This window comes from Portunus trituberculatus, chromosome 11, assembly GCF_017591435.1.
Source record: "Portunus trituberculatus isolate SZX2019 chromosome 11, ASM1759143v1, whole genome shotgun sequence".
NCBI classification, from domain to species: domain Eukaryota; kingdom Metazoa; phylum Arthropoda; class Malacostraca; order Decapoda; family Portunidae; genus Portunus; species Portunus trituberculatus.
In genome coordinates, this window is record NC_059265.1 from 2796702 (window position 1) to 2817924 (window position 21223).

General features: G+C 40.6%; 1 protein-coding gene and 2 long non-coding RNA genes across 7 annotated transcripts; 1 reads left to right on the forward strand and 2 right to left on the reverse strand.

Annotated features, from left to right (window-relative positions):
- Positions 1–2649: 2649 nt before the first annotated feature.
- On the reverse strand, positions 2650–21167 carry LOC123502350. The gene is made up of 3 exons (XR_006673966.1): positions 20191–21167; positions 18528–18625; positions 2650–2697 (listed from the first exon to the last, which is right to left on the reverse strand). It is a non-coding gene; the product is annotated as an uncharacterized LOC123502350 (long non-coding RNA).
- LOC123502290 lies at positions 5783–18766 on the forward strand. 5 transcript variants are annotated; one of them, XR_006673882.1, is made up of 4 exons: positions 6183–6268; positions 6402–6462; positions 7106–7187; positions 18541–18639. XR_006673882.1 is itself a non-coding variant. In XM_045251520.1 (3 exons), the coding sequence occupies exons 1-3, from the start codon at positions 5889–5891 to the stop codon at positions 18659–18661; spliced, it is 363 nt and encodes a 120-aa protein (XP_045107455.1). In that variant the 5' UTR covers positions 5783–5888; the 3' UTR covers positions 18662–18766. The 5 variants fall into 5 exon arrangements, 2 of the variants coding, with proteins under 2 accessions (XP_045107455.1, XP_045107456.1); XM_045251520.1 differs by lacking the exons at positions 6183–6268; positions 7106–7187 and adding an exon at positions 5783–6069 and having other exon boundaries at positions 18541–18766; XM_045251521.1 differs by lacking the exons at positions 6183–6268; positions 18541–18639 and adding an exon at positions 5783–6069 and having other exon boundaries at positions 7106–7145.
- On the reverse strand, positions 7730–9482 carry LOC123502323. The gene is made up of 3 exons (XR_006673939.1): positions 9407–9482; positions 8700–8826; positions 7730–7748 (listed from the first exon to the last, which is right to left on the reverse strand). It is a non-coding gene; the product is annotated as an uncharacterized LOC123502323 (long non-coding RNA).
- Positions 21168–21223: the final 56 nt, after the last annotated feature.

Consider the following 21223-nt stretch of genomic DNA (forward strand, 5'->3'; position numbering starts at 1 on the left):
AACCCAAAACAACCCAAGTTAACCCAGAACAACCCAACATAACCCAACCCAACCCCAAACTAACCCAAAACAACCCAGCATAACCCAACCTAACCCAACCCTTTATCTTTACCTTTACCGAGGTGCCTGTCACGTGACGTCGGCGACCATGGAACACCATCCTCCTCTGTTTTGAGCCACTCTAACCCGATCCACAGTTGTCCAGCCCTCACTGACGTGTTTCACCAATGTGTCCATAAACTTGACCCTCTGTCTTCCTCTCGCTGGTTCCTTATACTCTCCCAACAAGCATTCTCTCCCACAGTCCATGTCCTCTCAGTACATGGCCCACAAAATTGAGGTGTCTCCTCCTGATACTCTTCACCGGTGTTTTTTCCATTACTACTCTTCTCAATCCTTCATTAGTGATCCGTGCACTCCAAGGGATTCTCAGCATTCTTTGCATGAACCACATTTCTACTGCTTCTAACCTTTTGATCATGTTCTTCTTTATCGTCCATGTCTCAGAGCCATACGTTAATGTGGACCATACATAACGCTTGAGTATACGTTGTCTTAGAGTTATATTCATGCTAATATTGGTCATTATCTTTCTTACCCTTAAAGTACGGGGGTTGATTTACTTTCTGTCTGTTACAGCGAGGAAAAATCACACCTGTCAAAAATGCTAAAATATTCTTTTCCTCATAAAAGCATATTTCTTTGTGTTATTCTGAGTACAACGATATAGTTTTCAACATGTCATCACCTCTCACACCAAAGTTATTGCACGTCAAAAATTCATGGCAGAATCCGCTAAGAAATACCCCCAAGCTCAGATACACACCACTCTCTCTCTCTCTCTCTCTCTCTCTCTCTCTCTCTCTCTCCATTTGGGCATATGAATTTGATGTAAAAGTAGGAACTTTTGCACTTTCATGTCATGAAAATGTGAACTCAGATGAAATGATGTTCAAAACAGAAAAATAAAATAAACCACATATTACAAATATTGTGGATTTTATAATAATTGGAATGTGGCAACTCTTCTTGGCAATGGGACTGACGTGACTTGGCCGACAAGCACAGTCCTGTAGAGGCAACCATGGGTGACACACACCAGCGCATTGTTCGAGGGAGTATGTGAGGAGGTTTATGAACGTCGCTGTGAGGGTTGGCCTCTGTCTCCCAGATCACTATCAGAATCACTACTGGAGTCTTCACTTTCTTCTGTCTTAATAAAAAAATCACTGTCTTCATTTTCACCACTATCCTCAATGTCATTACCGAGTAACACTGACATAACATCACTCGGAGTACCGAAACCTAACTCCGGGTCACGGGATTGCTAGATGTTGCCTCAAAATGGGAAAAGATGACCTATGTGAGGGAACATATGTCTCCAGGCTCAAAGAGGTGAGTGAGAAAAGATGCCAGAGACTTCCACTTGCCCCAGGACCAACAGTGAGGGAGAGATTCAAACGTTTAGCGCCGAAAATCATGATTCCCGGAACGATCCCTGCTTCTCTGCACGCGACGCTACAATCATCCCGAAACAATCACCGAACGTTAAGGGTTAAACTATCTATGAGTGCTTGCAATTTTACCTCGGAATCTGCCGCTAAAACTGTATCGTCCGCATAATGTATGTTGTTTGTGTTTCTTCCCCCAATGCAAATTCCCTCCATTTCTTCCATCTCCTCCAAACATTTTTGTCCATACAACGAGAACAAGTCTGGTGAGAGTACGCAGCCTTACCACACTCCTCTCTGTATCTCTACCCATTCTGTGTCTGGTGAGAGTACACAGCCTTGCCACACTCCTCTCTGTATCTCTACCCATTCTGTGTCTGGTGAGAGTACACAGCCTTGCCACACTCCTCTCTGTATCTCTACCCATTCTGTGTCTGGTGAGAGTACACAGCCTTGCCACACTCCTCTCTATCTCTACCCATTCTGTGTATGGTGAGAGTACACAGCCTTGCCACACTCCTCTCTGTCTTAAAATGACATCAGAACCTGCCAAATTGTCTTAAAATGCCATCAAAACCTGCCAAACTTTCTTAAATTGCACTCAAAATCTGCCAAACTCTCTTAATATGCCCTGAAAACATGTCAAACTGTCTTAATATGCCCTTAGAACATGCCAAACTGTCTTAAAATGTCTTCAAAATATGACAAACTATTTTAACATGGCCTCAAAACCAGCTAAACTGTCTCAAATTTCCCTCAAAACATAACAAACTACCTTAATATGCCCTCCAAATCTGCCAAACTGTCTTCAATTTCCCTAAAAACCTCCAAAATTGTCTTAATATACACTCAAAACCAAACTGTCTCAATATGCCCTCCAAAATATCTTAAAATGCCCTCAAAACATGTCAAACTGTCTCAAAATGCTCTCAAAACATGCCAAACTGTCTCAATATGGCCATAAAATATGTCAAACTTCTCAAAATACCCTCAAAATATGCCAAACTGTCTTAAATTGCCCTCAAAGCATGTCAAACTGTCTTAAATTGCCCTGAAATATGTCAAACTGTCTTAAAATACCCTTAAAAAATGCTTCAAAATCTTACCCAGCCCAACCCAACCACACCTCCCCACACCACACACCACACACCACACCACTGACCTGCATAAGGAAGGGAGCCGTGTGACCTCAGCATTGAGTGGCCACCTCCTCTCGGGTCACAGTGAAGTCCCAGTCCAAGGAGTCCTGCGGCAAAAGGTCAGAGGTCACACAGGTCACACTGGGATAGTAATAGTATTAGCACAGGAGGAGGAGGAGGAGGAGGAGGAGGAGGAGGAGGAGGAGGAGGAGGAGGAGGAGGAGGAGGAGGAGGAGGAGGAGGAGGAGGAGGAGGAGGAGGAGGAGGAGGAGGAGGAGGAGGAGGAGGAGGAGGAGGAGGAGGAGGAGGAGGAGGAGGAGGAGGAGGAGGAGGAGGAGGAGGAGGAGGAGGAGGAGGAGGAGGAGGAGGAGGAGAGAGAGAAGAGAGAGAGAGAGAGAGAGAGAGAGAGAGAGAGAGAGAGAGAGAGAGAGAGAGAGAGAGAGAGAGAGAGAGAGAGAGAGAGAGAGAATTGAAATAGCAAAAACTTTATGAAATGACAATATTTATTATTTTACCTTTTCTTTTTCTCTCTTTTCTTCTTCTCCTCCTCTTCTCATATTCCTCCACCTCTTCTTCTTCTTCTTCTTCTTCTTCTTCTTCTGTTCCTCTTCCTCTTCCTCCTCCTCTTCTTGCCTTGGTCCATCTTTCTCCATATTTTTAACACAATCTGAAATAAATAAAACTGGATTAATAGAGAGAGAGAGAGAGAGAGAGAGAGAGAGAGAGAGAGAGAGAGAGAGAGAGAGAGAGAGAGAGAGAGAGAGAGAGAGAGAGAGAGAGACCTTAGTGTTTCAGTGTGCGGAGGCCATAAATTCAGAGTGTTATTGAAGCAGTGGGTAAGTAAGTGAAGTGCTTGACAGTGACACATAGAGAATAAGTGAATAAGTGAAGTGATAATACAAGATACATAGTGACACAAGTGATACACTGCAGGAGTAATTATCACTACATCAATAAGAACACTAGCAGTCAAATAGTTGGTGGGCTTTGAGATAGGAGATACCCATAATGCCTTCTTTAGCCCGTTAAAACACAATGCAAATGCACCTATGCTTTCAATCTCCATTAATTCTCATCGTCCACACTTTTATGTCCACATTTAAAACTGCACACTCTTCTAAATCAAGTGAAAAATTGAGGTTTATGAGACAAAATTGTAAGAAAAACATGCTTTCACACACCCCACACTCACCAAACACACAGCACACCAGCACACACCATTCCCACACCTGCACACACCAGCAAACCACAAACAACCCTTTGCAAACACTGGAAAATGCAAAAAAACACACCCAAAAAATATAGTTTACACAACAAACAACACATTTACACACACACCACACGTACCACACACACACACCACACCTGCAGAAACCTTTCCCACACCTGCACACACCAGCACAGTACACAGCTTGGTGTGTGGAGGGAGATATGGAGGAAAGAAAAGGAGGTGGTGGAGGGAAAAATGAGAAAAATTGTCAGGTTTTGAAGTGAGATTTAGAAAAGTACTATTTTGACTATGATAGAAGTGAGATAGGAGACTCAAAATTGGAGGGAAGGTGGAGGAAACATGGAGGAAATAGTCTACTGAAGGAAAAGCCAGGAGGACCTGTGGAGGGAGATATGGAAGAAACAAGACAAACATTACCTAACCAAAACGCACCAAAAATTACCAAAAAATATTGCATCAAGCAACAAAACACACACACACACACACACACACACAAGCCATATTGATAGAATTTTCAGAGAGACGTATAATTTGCTAAGGAATATTGGAGTAGCATTTCACTATATGGACAAGGAAATGATGAAGAAATTGATAAGTACTAAAATAAAACCTAGATTGGAATATGCAGGAGTTGTGTGGACTCCCAAAAAAAACACATAAGAAAATTAGAGAGACTACAAAAATGGCTGCAAGAATGGTTCCAGAATTTAAAGGGATGGCATATGAGGAGAGACTAAAGGCAATGGATCTACCAACCTTGGAGCAGAGAGAGAGAGAGGGATCTGATACAAGTTTATAAATTGATTAACGGAATGGATGAAGTGGATAATGAGAAACTGATCCTGAGAGAAGAATATGACTTTAGAAGCACAAGATCGCATAGTAAGAAACTAAGGAAGGGACGATGTCTGAGAGATGTTAAAAATTTAGTTTCCGCAAAGATGTGTTGAGACTTGGAACAGTTTGAGTGAGGAAGTGGTGTCAGCAAAGAGTGTACATAGTTTTAAAGAAAAATTAGATAAGTCTAGATATGGAGACGGGACCACACGAGCATAAAGCCCAGGCCCTGTAAAACTACAACTAGGTAAATACATACACACACACACACACACCTGCACTCCACAAACAACCCTTAAATCACACCTGGAAAACACCCACAATAAGTCTACCCTAGCCAACCCACACCAAAAAACAATAAATACTATACATAGGTAGCTATAGTTGACATTACAAAACATACAAAAACAGTATTATTCCAGTGTTTCACCACATTCCACTAAATGTTTTTTACCCACCTCATGAGATAGAGCTCGTCATTACGAGTATTTTTAATCCCATATTTATAAGGCGCAACCTATTTATAATGGTGATACCGAATTTCAAAAATTTAATCGTATTTTGGCGATCTCACTCCCGAGTCAATAGAACAGAGACAGACTGGCGCGAGAGCTGCTCGACCCAGGGCAGCGGCTAGCGTGCGGGCCAACATTAGTGACTCGTTTTGTTTGAGCTATTGTTTCCGCTGATTGGTTACTTCCGTTTGAAAGTGAACTGGCAGCCAATGAAAAAAATCATAATTTATTCAACCAATCACGGTGGCCTTGAGACTTGCGGTATGAATTTGAATTCAGTTTGAGGCAAGATGTCCCACTGTGCAGGTTGTGAACTGCATTACTTCAATGTTTTGGTTATCATATTTTCAATAGATGTCATGTCGGCTGAGTGAGAGCTGTGAGGGTGGAGCTGGGAAACGAGGAAAACTGGAGGGACCACTTCATTTGGACAGTGCCACAGTTCCTACTAATACATATTGGTTTGTAGAGCAAGAAAAATAAATCATGAAAATAATTTAATACAACAACACCTGGATAGAATTTTGATTGTCCCCATCATATTGACAGGTTAATGGTATATGATGGCTGTTATTATCATTGATGTTTTCTTTCAGGGTTCACAAGCAGACACGCAGTGTTGTCCAAAGAGGCACTGGGCAGCTGAAACACCGATTTCATGTCTTGCACAGTGAGGTCCGGGTCAGCCCACCATTGAAGGTGTGCAAGATGGTGCATGTTTGTGCTATGTTGCACAATATATGTAAAGACAGGAATATTCCTATTCCTATTGATGCAGGCCACCCTGACTTTGAAGAGCAGCAGCACGACATCGTACAAGAAGTGCCACCACTTCCAGCTGCTCGACAAAATCCGGGTCGCCTGTATCGAGATGAATTCTGCAACTTGCATTTCAAGTATGTTGATTATTTTGTACCAATATATACTGGCTTTACTGTATTTGATCTTGGATATGTCTACTTATCATGCATTAGTATCTCATTACTGTTGATTAACCACCTTTTTTTTCAGCAATCCTGCCAGAAACATGGCCCACCTGCCCCACCACTGATCTGGTGACACATGCAGAGATCAATTTTGCAACTTGCATTTCAAGTATGTTGGTTATTCATTCTGTACCAATATTTACTGGCTTCTATAAATAATCTTGGATACATTCACTCATCATCTCATTATTGTTGATAAGCAACCTAATTTTTCTTTTCTTTTCTTTTTTCATTCTTTCCAGCATTCCTGCTTGAAGTGCGGATCTCCTGCCCTTCAGCACACATGGCCAGTCACATGCCAAGGTACTGTCAACATCTATGTTTTCCATCTCCTTAATTCTTATCCTCACTGCTTTTGTGTTGACATTTAAAACTGTACACTCTTCTAAATCAACATAAATGCTTTCTATCTCTCCTAATTGTCATCCTCCACACTTCCATGTCAACATTTTAAACCTTACACTCTTCTAAATCAACATAGATACTTTCATCTCTCTTAATCCTCATCCTCGACACTTCCATGTCCACATTTAAAACTGTACACTCTTCTAAATCAACATATATACTTTCATCTCTTAATTCTCATCCTCCACACTTGTGTCCACATTTAAAACTGTACACTCTTCTAAATCAACATACATGCTTTCCATCTCCATTAATTGTCATCCTCCACACTTCCATGTCCACATTTAAAACTGTACACTCTTCTAAATCAACATATATACTTTCCATCTCCCTTAATTCTTATCCTTGCTGCTTCCATGTCCACATTTAAAACCATACACCCTTCTAAATCAACATACATGCTTTCCATCTCCTTAATTGTCATCCTCACCACTTCCATCACTTTCTTCCTGGGAGCTCCTGGCCTCACTGTCCTTTTCTGGCAAATATTCCTCATGTGAGTCACTAATGAGTCCTTCTGATTGACTCTCATTGTCCTCAGAATCCTGTAATTCATCTAATAGAGCCAGCTCACCCTCAGAATTCCTCAAGGGTGACAATGACAACACCATTACACCACACTGGTCAGTAACACACTGCCCACCGGCCACCACCCTCCCCTCAGGCCACACGGTCCCTCTCCCCAAGCCACCGTACCCAGTGTCCCTGAAAACAGTTAGTCACTTTGTCACTGAATCATAAAAAACACACAAAGCGAGAAGATGAAGCACTGATGGAGCGATGGTGTGTGCATGTACTGTAAATATCTTGAAACACCCTTAAAACACCCTAACATAGCCTAAAATAGTTAAAACAGTCTTAAACACCCTTAAATAGCCTTAAAATAACCCTAAAACACTAAAACAGTCTTAAACACCCTTAAAATAGCTTAAAACTGCCTTAAACATCCTAAAATTCTTCAAACACCCTAAAATAGCCTTAAACAATCTAAAACAGCCTAAAAATACCCTAAGACAGCCTTAAAACACCCTAAAGTAGCCTTAAACACCCTCAAAGTCTTCAAACACCCTAAAACAGCCTTCAATACTCACAGTTGGCTAGGTGTGTCCCAGCTGGTGTAGTTGCTATGTTCCATCCCTACATAGAGCCACTTCCTTTAGTACGGCCGGTGGTGGCTGGTGATCCTGTTGGGAGGAGGTGGTGGTGGTTATAATAGTACTAGTGGTGGTAGTGAAATGGTGTGGTTTTGTGAGCATCTGATGTGGTAATGTTGGTTGTTTGTGGTGGTTGTGGGTGTGGTTGGACAGTGGTGGTGGTGGTGGTGGTGGTAATAGGAGGATTTTAAAAAGACAAATATTTTCCGGCCAAAACAAGTTAAAAAATTGAGGTTTATGAGACAAAATTGTAAGGAAAAACACGCTTTCACACACCCGACACTCACCAAACACACAGCACACCAGCACACACCATTCCCACACCTGCACACACCAACAAACCACAAACAACCCTTTGCAAACACTGGAAAATGCAAAAAACACACACCCAAAAAATATATAGTAGCTTACACTAAAAACATTTACACACACACCACACGTACCACACACACACACCACACCTGCGGAAACCTTTCCCACACCTGCACACACCAGCACAGTACACAGCTTGGTGTGTGGAGGGAGATATGGAGGAAAGAAAAGGAGGTGGTGGAGGGAAAAATGAGAAAAATTGTCAGGTTTTGAAGTGAGATTTAGAAAAGTACTATTTTGACTATGATAGAAGTGAGATAGGAGACTCAAAATTAGAGGGAAGGTGGAGGAAACATGGAGGAAATAGTCTACTGAAGGAAAAGCCTGGAGGTAACCTGTGGAGGAAACAAGACAAACATTACCTAACCAAAACGCACCAAAAATTACCTAAAATATTGCATCACACACACACACACTCCACAAACAACCCTTAAATCACACCTGGAAAACGCCCACAATAAGTTTACCCTAGCCAACCACACCAAAAAAAAAAAACACTATACATAGGTAGCTATAGTTGACATTACAAAACGTACAAAAACACACTTACACACACACCACACTCACAGCACACCTGAGGACACCTTTCCCACACCCACACACACTCACCTCTCCCTCTGGAACTTGGTGAGTGGAGTATTTGTGAGTTTTGCCGCAGAGAGGAGACATGCAGCAAGTCAACAGCAGCGGCTCTCCAAGAACCCATTGTGACATTGTGGCAAGCCATGGTGCACCTCTGGAATAGTGGTAGTTGTTGTAGTGTAGTGGTGGTGGTGGTAGTAATAGTATAAATGAGGCGTGACAAGGCGTAGGAAAGGGTGAAGGACACTGCCTACCACACTATAACACCACCATATCTCACTAACCACTTCAACTATCAAACTATCACGCATATGGGAGGTGTATGGATCCACAAACTATCTACGGAGGCAATATGGGGCGTGACAAGGCGTAGTAAATAAGAAAAACTGAAAATAGTTAACACAGAGAGGGCCGATGTGGAAGGCAGGATGGCGGACACTGCCTAACACAAGAACACCACCATATCTCAGTAACCGCTTCAACTATCAAACTATCCCGCGCATGGGAGGTGTATGGGTGCATAAGCTATCTATGGAGGCAATATGGGGCGTGACAATGCGTAGGAGGGCAGGAATGACCACCGCAAATATGAGGCAACAAAACCCAAAAGTTTGCTTATAAAGACGCACTTATTTTCACTTTACCAGACTTTTTCACCTTAATTGGCACGTCTCACTAACTCTACATACTTTAGATAATAAGCATGTACACGCACACACTTGGGAATAACTCACCTGCTCCACAAATGTTCAAAAACTGTAAATCTCAAAACAGAGCTAACAATGGCGGATCTTCTCTTCTTCTTCTTCTACGCAAAATGTCGACATCATTGTATACACTTCCTCTATCACTCAAACTTCTTATAAAATTCAAAATAACATTGAAATAAAATAAATAAAATATGATATGGTAAAGAAAAATGAAAATAACATGTGTATTATATTCCCAATACCGAAATGGGGGTGTTGGGGTCACTCACAAATATTGATAAAAAAAAACATATTTCGCCGTAGGGATTGAAATATTTCTACTTATTTAGTGAAGTTGGCACTTTTCTGATATCTGATTTGTTATTAGTAAAGTAAACTAATTTCTAAACTACAATAGAATCGAGTCCAGCTGTGTTTTGGTTTACCGAAAAAATAACGTTAAAGTCACTGCAAGTATTATAACGTTTTTTTTTTTATTACCACGCCTAGGATTGTTTTGGTGCTTGATATAACACTTAAAAGATATGAAAAACATGATTCAAGTAACAATATTCCATAAAGTTTAGTCTACCTATTCGTATTTTCAATTTCAAAATTTTGAATGGTAACAAAATAGAAAACAAAAATCTTTATATGACAAAGAATCTGTGTTTTCTTTATTCGGCTGGAAAGCGAAAATTTGTGTTATTCAGAAAATGTAATATAACGTAGTTTGGGTGAGCTTTCCATCTCGACATTGTGGTGTGTTTGTCACCCGTTAATTGGACACAAACACCTTCCTTTCCACCGCTTTCAATAAAAACCACCCGGTAGGAATATTATATTTTGATTATTAGTTACACTATTTATCGCGCCTAAAAGTGTAGTGTATACTAGTCTGGGAGCCGTTTTTCTTGTGGCGATTTTTTAAATGAATTATCTACGTCAATATTGAACCCACGGGGGCGCCTCACCCTGCCTTCCCCATGGACAGTCCAGCAATGTCTGCTTCCACTCCCCCTGTGTTTCCAGACCCAGAGAGTGAAGCAAAGCCAGAATCAACCACCACACTAGATAAATAGCCATTACTGTGGTAAATAAGGCGATGGTTGTGTATATGTACCCCAGTTAACACCGCCCGCCGCCCACCTCACCCACACCCACAGCCCGCCCCAACATTTCCTTCAATTCTCACTGTTTTCTGCTGCTGCTGCGCCTCAAATGCATAGCAGGGACAAAAGAGGAGCGTAGTAGTAGTAGTAGCAGGAGCAGCAGTGTTATTATTATTACTATGAGGGTTAATGTGTGTGTGGGGGCAGGCTGTTTTATGTAAAATTAGGCTCTCCCTCTCTCTCTCTCTCTCTCTCTCTCTCTCTCTCTCTCCATGAAGGCCACAGAGGTGACTAGGTAGAGTGTTCCTGCTGTTAATAATTTAGAAATGTTGTTAATCTCTCACTGGAACCTTAAAAACAATAACAACTTCAACTATACTCTATTGATGAAGGTTAGACACACAACCCGTCACTTCAGAGGAGCTTGGCGGTGTCTTATGGTGTGGCTTCACAATGTTAGGGCTGGATATGTCACTAAGCCTCTCTCTCTCTCTCTCTCTCTCTCTCTCTCTCTCTCTCATCTGAAGGTAAAAATGTGTCCCAGTAATGAAGATGTTAAAATAGTGAAGACTTGCCATTAATCTTCTCCTCCATACACCCTTCCTAATGTCAATAAAATGGTCTAATGTCCCAGTAATGACTGATGTTAAAATAGTGAAGACTGTGGCCATTAATCTTCTGTCCTCCATACACCCTTCCTAATGTCAATAAAATGGTCTAATGGCACACAAATCTCAAGGTAAAAATGTGTCCCAGTACTGAAGGGGTTAAAATAGTGAAGACTGTGGCCATTAATCTTCTGTCCTCCATACACCCTTCCTAATGTCAATAAAATGGTCTAATGGTACACAAATCTCAAGGTAAAAATGTGTCCCAGTACTGAAGGGGTTAAAATAGTGAAGACTGGCCATTAATCTTCTGCCCTCCATACACCCTTCCTAATGTCAATAAAATGGTCTAATGGTACACAAATCTCAAGGTAAAAATGTGTCCCAGTACTGAAGGGGTTAAAATAGTGAAGACTGTGGCCATTAATCTTCTGCCTCCATACACCCTTCCTAATGTCAATAAAATGGTCTAATGGTACACAAATCTCAAGGTAAAAATGTGTCCCAGTAATGAAGGGGTTAAAATAGTGAAGACTGTGGCCATTAATCTTCTGCCTCCATACACCCTTCCTAATGTCAATAAAATGGTCTAATGGTACACAAATCTCAAGGTAAAAATGTGTCCCAGTAATGAAGGGGTTAAAATAGTGAAGACTGTGGCCATTAATCTTCTGCCTCCATACACCCTTCCTAATGTCAATAAAATGGTCTAATGGTACACAAATCTCAAGGTAAAAATGTGTCCCAGTAATGAAGGGGTTAAAATAGTGAAGACTGTGGCCATTAATCTTCTGCCTCCATACACCCTTCCTAATGTCAATAAAATGGTCTAATGGTACACAAATCTCAAGGTAAAAATGTGTCCCAGTACTGAAGGGGTTAAAATAGTGAAGACTGTGGCCATTAATCTTCTGCCTCCATACACCCTTCCTAATGTCAATGAAATGGTCTAATGGCACACAAATCTCAAGGTAAAAATGTGTCCCAGTACTGAAGGGGTTAAAATAGTGAAGACTGTGGCCATTAATCTTCTGCCTCCATACACCCTTCCTAATGTCAATAAAATGGTCTAATGGTACACAAATCTCAAGGTAAAAATGTGTCCCAGTACTGAAGGGGTTAAAATAGTGAAGACTGTGGCCATTAATCTTCTGCCTTCCATACACCCTTCCTAATGTCAATAAAATGGTCTAATGGTACACAAATCTCAAGGTAAAATGTGTCCCAGTACTGAAGGGGTTAAAATAGTGAAGACTGTGGCCATTAATCTTCTGCCTTCCATACACCCTTCCTAATGTCAATAAAATGGTCTAATGGTACACAAATCTCAAGGTAAAAATGTTTCCCAGTACTGAAGGAGTTAAAATAGTGAAGACTGTGACCATTAATCTTCTGCCTTCCATACACCCTTCCTAATGTCAATAAAATGGTCTAATGGTACACAAATCTCAAGGTAAAAATGTGTCCCAGTACTGAAGGGGTTAAAATAGTGAAGACTGTGGCCATTAATCTTCTGTCCTCCATACACCCTTCCTAATGTCAATAAAATGGTCTAATGGTACACAAATCTCAAGGTAAAAATGTGTCCCAGTAATGAAGGGGTTAAAATTATGAAGACTGTGGCCATTAATCTTCTGCCCTCCATACAGCCTTCCTAATGTCAATAAAATGGTCTAATGGTACACAAATCTCAAGGTAAAAATGTGTCCCAGTACTGAAGGGGTTAAAATAGTGAAGACTGTGGCCATTAATCTTCTGCCTTCCTAATGTCAATAAAATGGTCTAATGGCACACAAATCTGAAGATAAAAATGTTTCCCTGTACTGAAGGGGTTAAAATAGTGAAGACTGTGGCCATTAATCTTCTGCCTCCATACACCCTTCCTAATGTCAATAAAATGGTCTAATGGTGCACAAATCTCAAGGTAAAAATGTGTCCCAGTACTGAAGGGGTTAAAATAGTGAAGACTGTGGCCATTAATCTTCTGCCCTCCATACACCCTTCCTAATGTCAATAAAATGGTCTAATGGTACACAAATCTCAAGGTAAAAATGTGTCCCAGTACTGAAGGGGTTAAAATAGTGAAGACTGTGGCCATTAATCTTCTGCCTCCATACACCCTTCCTAATGTCAATAAAATGGTCTAATGGTACACAAATCTCAAGGTAAAAATGTGTCCCAGTACTGAAGGGTTAAAATAGTGAAGACTGTGGCCATTAATCTTCTGCCTTCCATACACCCTTCCTAATGTCAATAAAATGGTCTAATGGTACACAAATCTCAAGGTAAAAATGTGTCCCAGTACTGAAGGGGTTAAAATAGTGAAGACTGTGGCCATTAATCTTCTGCCTTCCATACACCCTTCCTAATGTCAATAAAATGGTCTAATGGCACACAAATCTGAAGGTAAAAATGTTTCCCAGTACTGAAGGGGTTAAAATAGTGAAGACTGTGGCCATTAATCTTCTGCCCTCCATACACCCTTCCTAATGTCAATAAAATGGTCTAATGGCACACAAATCTCAAGGTAAAAATGTGTCCCAGTACTGAAGGGGTTAAAATAGTGAAGACTGTGGCCATTAATCTTCTGCCCTCCATATACCCTTCCTAATGTCAATAAAATGGTCTAATGGTACACAAATCTCAAGGTAAAAATGTGTCCCAGTACTGAAGGGGTTAAAAACTATGAAGACAGTGGCCATTAATCTTCTGCCCTCCATATACCCTTCCTAATGTCAATAAAATGGTCTAATGGTACACAAATCTCAAGGTAAAAATGTGTCCCAGTACTGAAGGGGTTAAAATAGTGAAGACTGTGGCCATTAATCTTCTGCCTCCATACACCCTTCCTAATGTCAATAAAATGGTCTAATGGTACACAAATCTCACGGTAAAAATGTGTCCCAGTACTGAAGGGGTTAAAATAGTGAAGACTGTGGCCATTAATCTTCTGCCTTCCATACACCCTTCCTAATGTCAATAAAATGGTCTAATGGTACACAAATCTCAAGGTAAAAATGTGTCCCAGTACTGAAGGGGTTAAAATAGTGAAGACTGTGGCCATTAATCTTCTGGCCTCCATACACCCTTCCTAATGTCAATAAAATGGTGTAATGGCACACAAATCTGAAGGTAAAAATGTGTCCCAGTACTGAAGGGGTTAGGGGATGGGAGGTTAACATAACTGTAGTGTACTTTAGTGTAGATGATAAACTAAGGAATGGTACTATCAAACTGGAAATTGAGAAGATCCTAGAGACTAATGCACAACATCCACTGCTTACAATCTGGGACTTGAATGGCCACGTGGGATTCAAAGGAACACAAAAGCCAGATGGAAATGGAAGAATGATATTAGAATGCATGGAGAAGTATAAAATGATAATGCCCAATGACGATACAATTGTGACAGCTTAGCTCAGTAATCAGCTTACCGGAAAATGCTTTGCTTCAATGACACCCCAGACAGCTTAGCTCAGTAATCAGCTTACCTTTATGCTCAGAGTATGTTTTGGGGCATTTTGAGGTGTTACATCGTGTTTTGAGTGTGTTTGGGAATAAAATTGAGTGTTTCAAGTGGTTTGGGCGTATTGAGTGTGTGTGGGTGTGTTTGTATTGAGCTCAGAGTTTGTTTTGGGGCATTTTGAAATGTTTTGGGATAAAATTGAGTGTTTTAAGTGGTTTGGATGTATTGAGTGTGTGTGTGTGTGTTTGTATTGAGCTCTGGGTGTGTTTTGGGGCATTTTGAGGAGTTACATGGTGTTTTGAGTGTGTTTTGTGATAAAATGGAGTGTTTTTACTGAAACTGAGGTTCCCCACGAATAGACCTGTCTCTGATAAAATGCTTTGGTTCGCAGTGACATCTCAGACAGCTTAGGTCAGTAATCAGCTTACCTTTGTGCCATCTTGACATGACATGATGCTCTCGGGAACACATTCCTCACACAAATAGATAAATCTCTGCACACTCAGTGAAATGTGGCTCAAAAATCTCTTAACTTCTTGTATGGTACATTTGCAGGATTGAAGCAAAGTCAGTCTTTTTATAATAATATATTTCCTCTATGTCACATAAACAGCTTTCATTCCTTCACAGCACCAACATCCACACAGAGTGTCCACACAGACAACACTGCGTCATTAAACTGTATATTAATGTACTTTAACTACTTTACATGTACAGTAAGTCCTCGTTACACGGTACATGTGCGTTCCTGAAACCCTTACCACAAATCAGAATTACCGCATCCCGAACCCATTATAACGTGCAATAATAGGGAATGCGCTCCAGCTTCCTGGGAGGTAGGCTAGAAAATGGCCTGTTCATACTCAGATATTGTGTACAAAAATCATTTCAAAGTAAAAAAATTTAATTGTCATATCAATAGATGTTTGCAAAGTTTTAGACAGTATAAGAAGGGATTATAGGATCAAAATTCTTATGGAATATCAAATAAATGAAAAGTACTAGACCTAATAACAAAAGTTTACCCTGGAGACAAAACTAGACTAAGACTTCAAACACAAAATTTAACAAGTGGCATCAGACAGACAGACAGACAGACAGACAGCAGGGGGATGTACATACAGCCTCCATAACACTTGGCAAATTAACCCCTTCACTACCAGGACGTGCTTTCATACATAGTCATTCTGTTTTCTATTTTGGTGATTCTATACAGCTTCACAAACTTATTATGATGGGATTCAAATAGTGAAAACTCAGGCCATTAATCCTCTGACCTCCATAGACTCTTCCTAATGTCAATAAAATTGTCTAATCACGCCCAAAACTCACAGTAAAAATGCCTCCCAGTACTGAAGGGATTTAAAATTATGAAGACTGTGGCCATTAATCTTGTGATCTCCATAGACTCTTCTTAGTGTCAATAAAATGGTCTAATGGTACACAAATCTCAAGGTAAAAATACGTCCCAGTACTGAAGGGGTTAAAATAGTGAAGACTGTGGCCATTAATCTTCTGACCTCCATACACCCTTCCTAATGTCATCAAAATGGTCTAATGGTACACAAATCTGAAGGTAAAAATACGTCCCAGTACTGAAGGGGTTAAAATAGTGAAAACTGTGGCCATTTATCCTCTGACCTCCATACACCCTTCCTAATGTCATCAAAATGGTCTAATGGTACACAAATCTCAAGGTAAAACACATCCCAGTACTGAAGGGGTTAAAATAGTGAAGACTGTGGCCATTTATCCTCTGACCTCCATACACCCTTCCTAATGTCATCAAAATGGTCTAATGGTACACAAATCTCAAGGTAAAAATACGTCCCAGTACTGAAGGGGTTAAAATAGTGAAGACTGTGGCCATTAATCTTCTGCCCTCCATACACCCTTCCTAATGTCATCAAAATGGTCTAATGGTATACAAACCTCAAGGTAAAAATACATCCCAGTACTGAAGGGGTTAAAATAGTGAAGACTGTGGCCATTAATCTTCTGCCCTCCATACACCCTTCCTAATGTCAATAAAATGGTCTAATGGTACACAAATCTCAAGGTAAAAATACGTCCCAGTACTGAAGGGGTTAAAATAGTGAAGACTGTGGCCATTTATCCTCTAACCTCCATACACCCTTCCTAATGTCAATAAAATGGTCTAATGGTACACAAATCTCAAGGTAAAAATATGTCCCAGTACTGAAGGGGTTAAAATAGTGAAGACTGTGGCCATTTATCCTCTGCCCTCCATACACCCTTCCTAATGTCATCAAAATGGTCTAATGGTACACAAATCTCAAGGTAAAAATGTGTCCCAGTACTGAAGGGGTTAAAATAGTGAAGACTGTGGCCATTTATCCTCTGCCCTCCATACACCCTTCCTAATGTCAATAAAATGGTCTAATGGTACACAAACCTCAAGGTAAAAATACGTCCCAGTACTGAAGGGGTTAAAATAGTGAAGACTGTGGCCATTTATCCTCTGCCCTCCATACACCCTTCCTAATGTCATCAAAATGGTCTAATGGTACACAAATCTCAAGGTAAAAATGTGTCCCAGTACTGAAGGGGTTAAAATAGTGAAGACTGTGGCCATTTATCCTCTGCCCTCCATACACCCTTCCTAATGTCAATAAAATGGTCTAATGGTACACAAACCTCAAGGTAAAAATACGTCCCAGTACTGAAGGGGTTAAAATAGTGAAGACTGTGGCCATTTATCCTCTGCCTCCATACACCCTTCCTAATGTCATCAAAATGGTCTAATGGTACACAAATCTCAAGGTAAAAATGTGTCCCAGTACTGAAGGGGTTAAAATAGTGAAGACTGTGGCCATTTATCCTCTGCCCTCCATACACCCTTCCTAATGTCAATAAAATGGTCTAATGGTACACAAACCTCAAGGTAAAAATACGTCCCAGTACTGAAGGGGTTAAAATAATGAAGACTGTGGCCATTTATCCTCTGCCCTCCATACACCCTTCCTAATGTCATCAAAATGGTCTAATGGTACACAAATCTCAAGGTAAAAATGTGTCCCAGTACTGAAGGGGTTAAAATAGTGAAGACTGTGGCCATTTATCCTCTGCCCTCCATACACCCTTCCTAATGTCATCAAAATGGTCTAATGGTACACAAATCTCAAGGTAAAAATGTGTCCCAGTACTGAAGGGGTTAAAATAGTGAAGACTGTGGCCATTTATCCTCTGACCTCCATACACCCTTCCTAATGTCAATAAAATGGTCTAATGGTACACAAATCTCAAGGTAAAAATACATCCCAGTACTGAAGGGGTTAAAATAGTGAAGACTGTGGCCATTAATCTTCTGCCCTCCATACACCCTTCCTAATGTCATCAAAATGGTCTAATGGTACACAAACCTCAAGGTAAAAATACGTCCCAGTACTGAAGGGGTTAAAATAGTGAAGACTGTGGCCATTTATCCTCTGACCTCCATACACCCTTCCTAATGTCATCAAAATGGTCTAATGGTACACAAACCTCAAGGTAAAAATACGTCCCAGTACTGAAGGGGTTAAAATAGTGAAGACTGTGGCCATTTATCCTCTGACCTCCATACACCCTTCCTAATGTCATCAAAATGGTCTAATGGTATACAAACCTCAAGGTAAAAATACGTCCCAGTACTGAAGGGGTTAAAATAGTGAAGACTGTGGCCATTTATCCTCTGCCCTCCATACACCCTTCCTAATGTCATCAAAATGGTCTAATGGTACACAAACCTCAAGGTAAAAATACGTCCCAGTACTGAAGGGGTTAAAATAGTGAAGACTGGCCATTAATCTTCTGACCTCCATACACCCTTCCTAATGTCAATAAAATGGTCTAATGGTACACAAATCTCAAGGTAAAAATAGGTCCCAGTACTGAAGGGGTTAATAACTTTCAAAATAATAATAAAGACATTAGAAAGTGTAAATTTGTGCTTCAAAGATGACACTTTAAATGTGACTCACTTATTCTTTGCAGACGATGGAATGCTGTCAGCGAGCAGCATGGAAGACGCAGAGAGAGTGGTGGTCAGGTGGTGGTGGAGACAGGGAGAGTATGTGGCCTGGAGATTAAAAACAGAACACCAATAATCTTGTGACCTCCATGCATCCTTCCTAATGTCAATAAAGTTGTCTTATCATGCCCAAAATTGTCTTATAATGCCCTCAAAAAATACCAATCTATCTCAAAATGCCTCAAAACATGTCAAACTGTCTTAAAAGCCCTCAAAACATCCCAAACTGTCTTAAAATGGCCTCAAAACGTACCAAACTGTCTTAAAACTAACTCAAAACATGACAAACTCTCTTAAAATGCCCTCAAAACATCCCAAACTGCCTTAAAATTAACTCAAAACCTACCAAACTGTCTTAAAATTAACTCAAAACTGTCTTAAAATGCCCTCAAAACATCCCAAACTGTCTTAAAATGCCCTCAAAACCTACCAAACTGTCTTAAAATGCCCTCAAAACCTACCAAACTGTCTTAAATGACCTCAAAACATGACAAACTTTCTTAAAATAATTTTACACAATCTCAAATAAATCAAACTTGATTAACATCTGAGAGAGAGAGAGAGAGAGAGAGAGAGAGAGAGAGAGAGAGAGAGAGAGAGAGAGAGAGAGAGAGAGAGAGAGAGAGAGAGAGAGAGAGAGAGAGAGAGAGAGAGAGAGAACTTTAATGAATGTTGTTGTAGCAAAGAAATACACAAAACTATCTCTATTTAAACAACACACTGTAGAAATATTGGATAAAAACTGACTTTGTATGACACACACACATACACACACACACTGAAATACTGCAAGAAGACCTAAATAAGATCTGGGAATGGAGTAAGAAGTGAGAAATGGAATTCAATGTGAACAAAAGTCATGTCATGGAAATGGGAAAGAGTGAAAGACGACCCGTGGGAATCTATAAGATGGGAGATGGAGTAGAACTGGAGAAAGTAAAAAAGGAAAAGGACTTAGGAGTGACGATGGAAGAAAACATTCAACAAGTAAGCCATATTGATAGAATTTTTAGAGAAACATAATTTGCTAAGGAATATTTGAGTAGCATTTCACTACATGGACAAAGAAATGATGAAGAAATTGATAAGTACTATAATAAGACCCAGATTGGAATATGCAGGAGTAGTGTGGACCCCTCATAAAAAGAAACACATAAGGAAATTGGAGAGGCTACAAAGAATAGCTACAAGAATGGTTCCAGAATTTGAAGGGATGACATATGAGGAGAGACTAAAGGCTATGGATCTACCAACCCTGGAACAAAGAAGGGAGAGAGGAGACCTGATACAAGTTTATAAATTGATCAACGGAATGGACAAAGTGGATAATGAGAAACTGATCCTGAGAGAAGAATATGACATCCGAAGAACAAGATCGCATAGTAAAAAGCTGAGAAAAGGAAGATGTCTGAGAGATATTAAAAAATATAGTTTCCCGCAGAGATGTATTGAGACGTGGAACAGTTTAGATGAAGAAGTAGTGTCTGCAACGAGTGTGCATACTTTTAAAGTAAGATTGGATAAGTGTAGATATGGAGACGGGGCCACACCACCATAAAGCCCAGGCCCTGTAAAACTACAACTAGATAAAATACAACTAGGTAAATACACACCAAGCGGCCCTCGTCAAGATGGGTAGAGGCCTGCTGTGCCACTCACGGCTACAACATCTCCCCCCCCTGACGCGCCCCAGCCAATCCATGCCACACCACACACAAACATGGTCACGCCACTCAAGGCCCCAAGAATTATCATCACAGTGCTATCCCCTCCATGGTGCCACCCATAAACAGCTAACTTAAGGTTCTCATCTTAAGTCTCCCTCAATCCCCATGTGTGCATTTTCAGTATCTATGTACTGCAATTACTAATAAACCATATTATTATTATTATTATTTACACACACACACTGGGATGGACTGGGAGAGGCTGGGATAGACTGGGAGAGAGAAAAGGAGGACAGAGAAGTCTGTGAGCATGTATTTCATGAGAAGTTATGGGTGGAAGGAGCACAGGTGGAGGTGTACAGAATGGGAATGAAAGTGAGAGGGAGTGAGAGGCCCCTAATAGTATGTATGTCTGCGTGATGTATATGATAAATGGGAGGTGGTGAAGAGGGGCAGACAGCTGAGAGACTGTCATGAGGAAGACATAAGTCAAATCAGGATTGCCCCTGACAAAACTAAGAAAGAGAGAGAACAAGACGCAATGCTAAAGGAAAAGTTGCAAGACAAAAGAAGACAAGGAGGCCAGTGGAAAATACAGAGGGGAAAAATTGTGAGAGTAGGAGAAGGCACTGGTGGGGACTGAAATACAGGTGTACGGGACAAAGAAATCAGCGAAAAGAGTGTCAAAATGAGTGTAATAAATATACAAGGGCTAACACAAACTAAAGCAAAAGAAGTAGAAGAGTTAGTGAGTGATGATAGTATAGTTTGCTTAACAGAGACCCAGAAGAAGCTAAGAGATATAAACTTCAGTGATAACTGTGTGATAGTAGATAATATGAGAGAGGAGCAAGATAGAAAGGGAGGAGGACTAATGGTGCTATATAGGAAGGATACAGGAGTAGACCTAGAGAAGATACCAACAAAATGTCCGGATATATTGCACACAAAAGGGAAAATGAGAGGATGGGAGATGAGA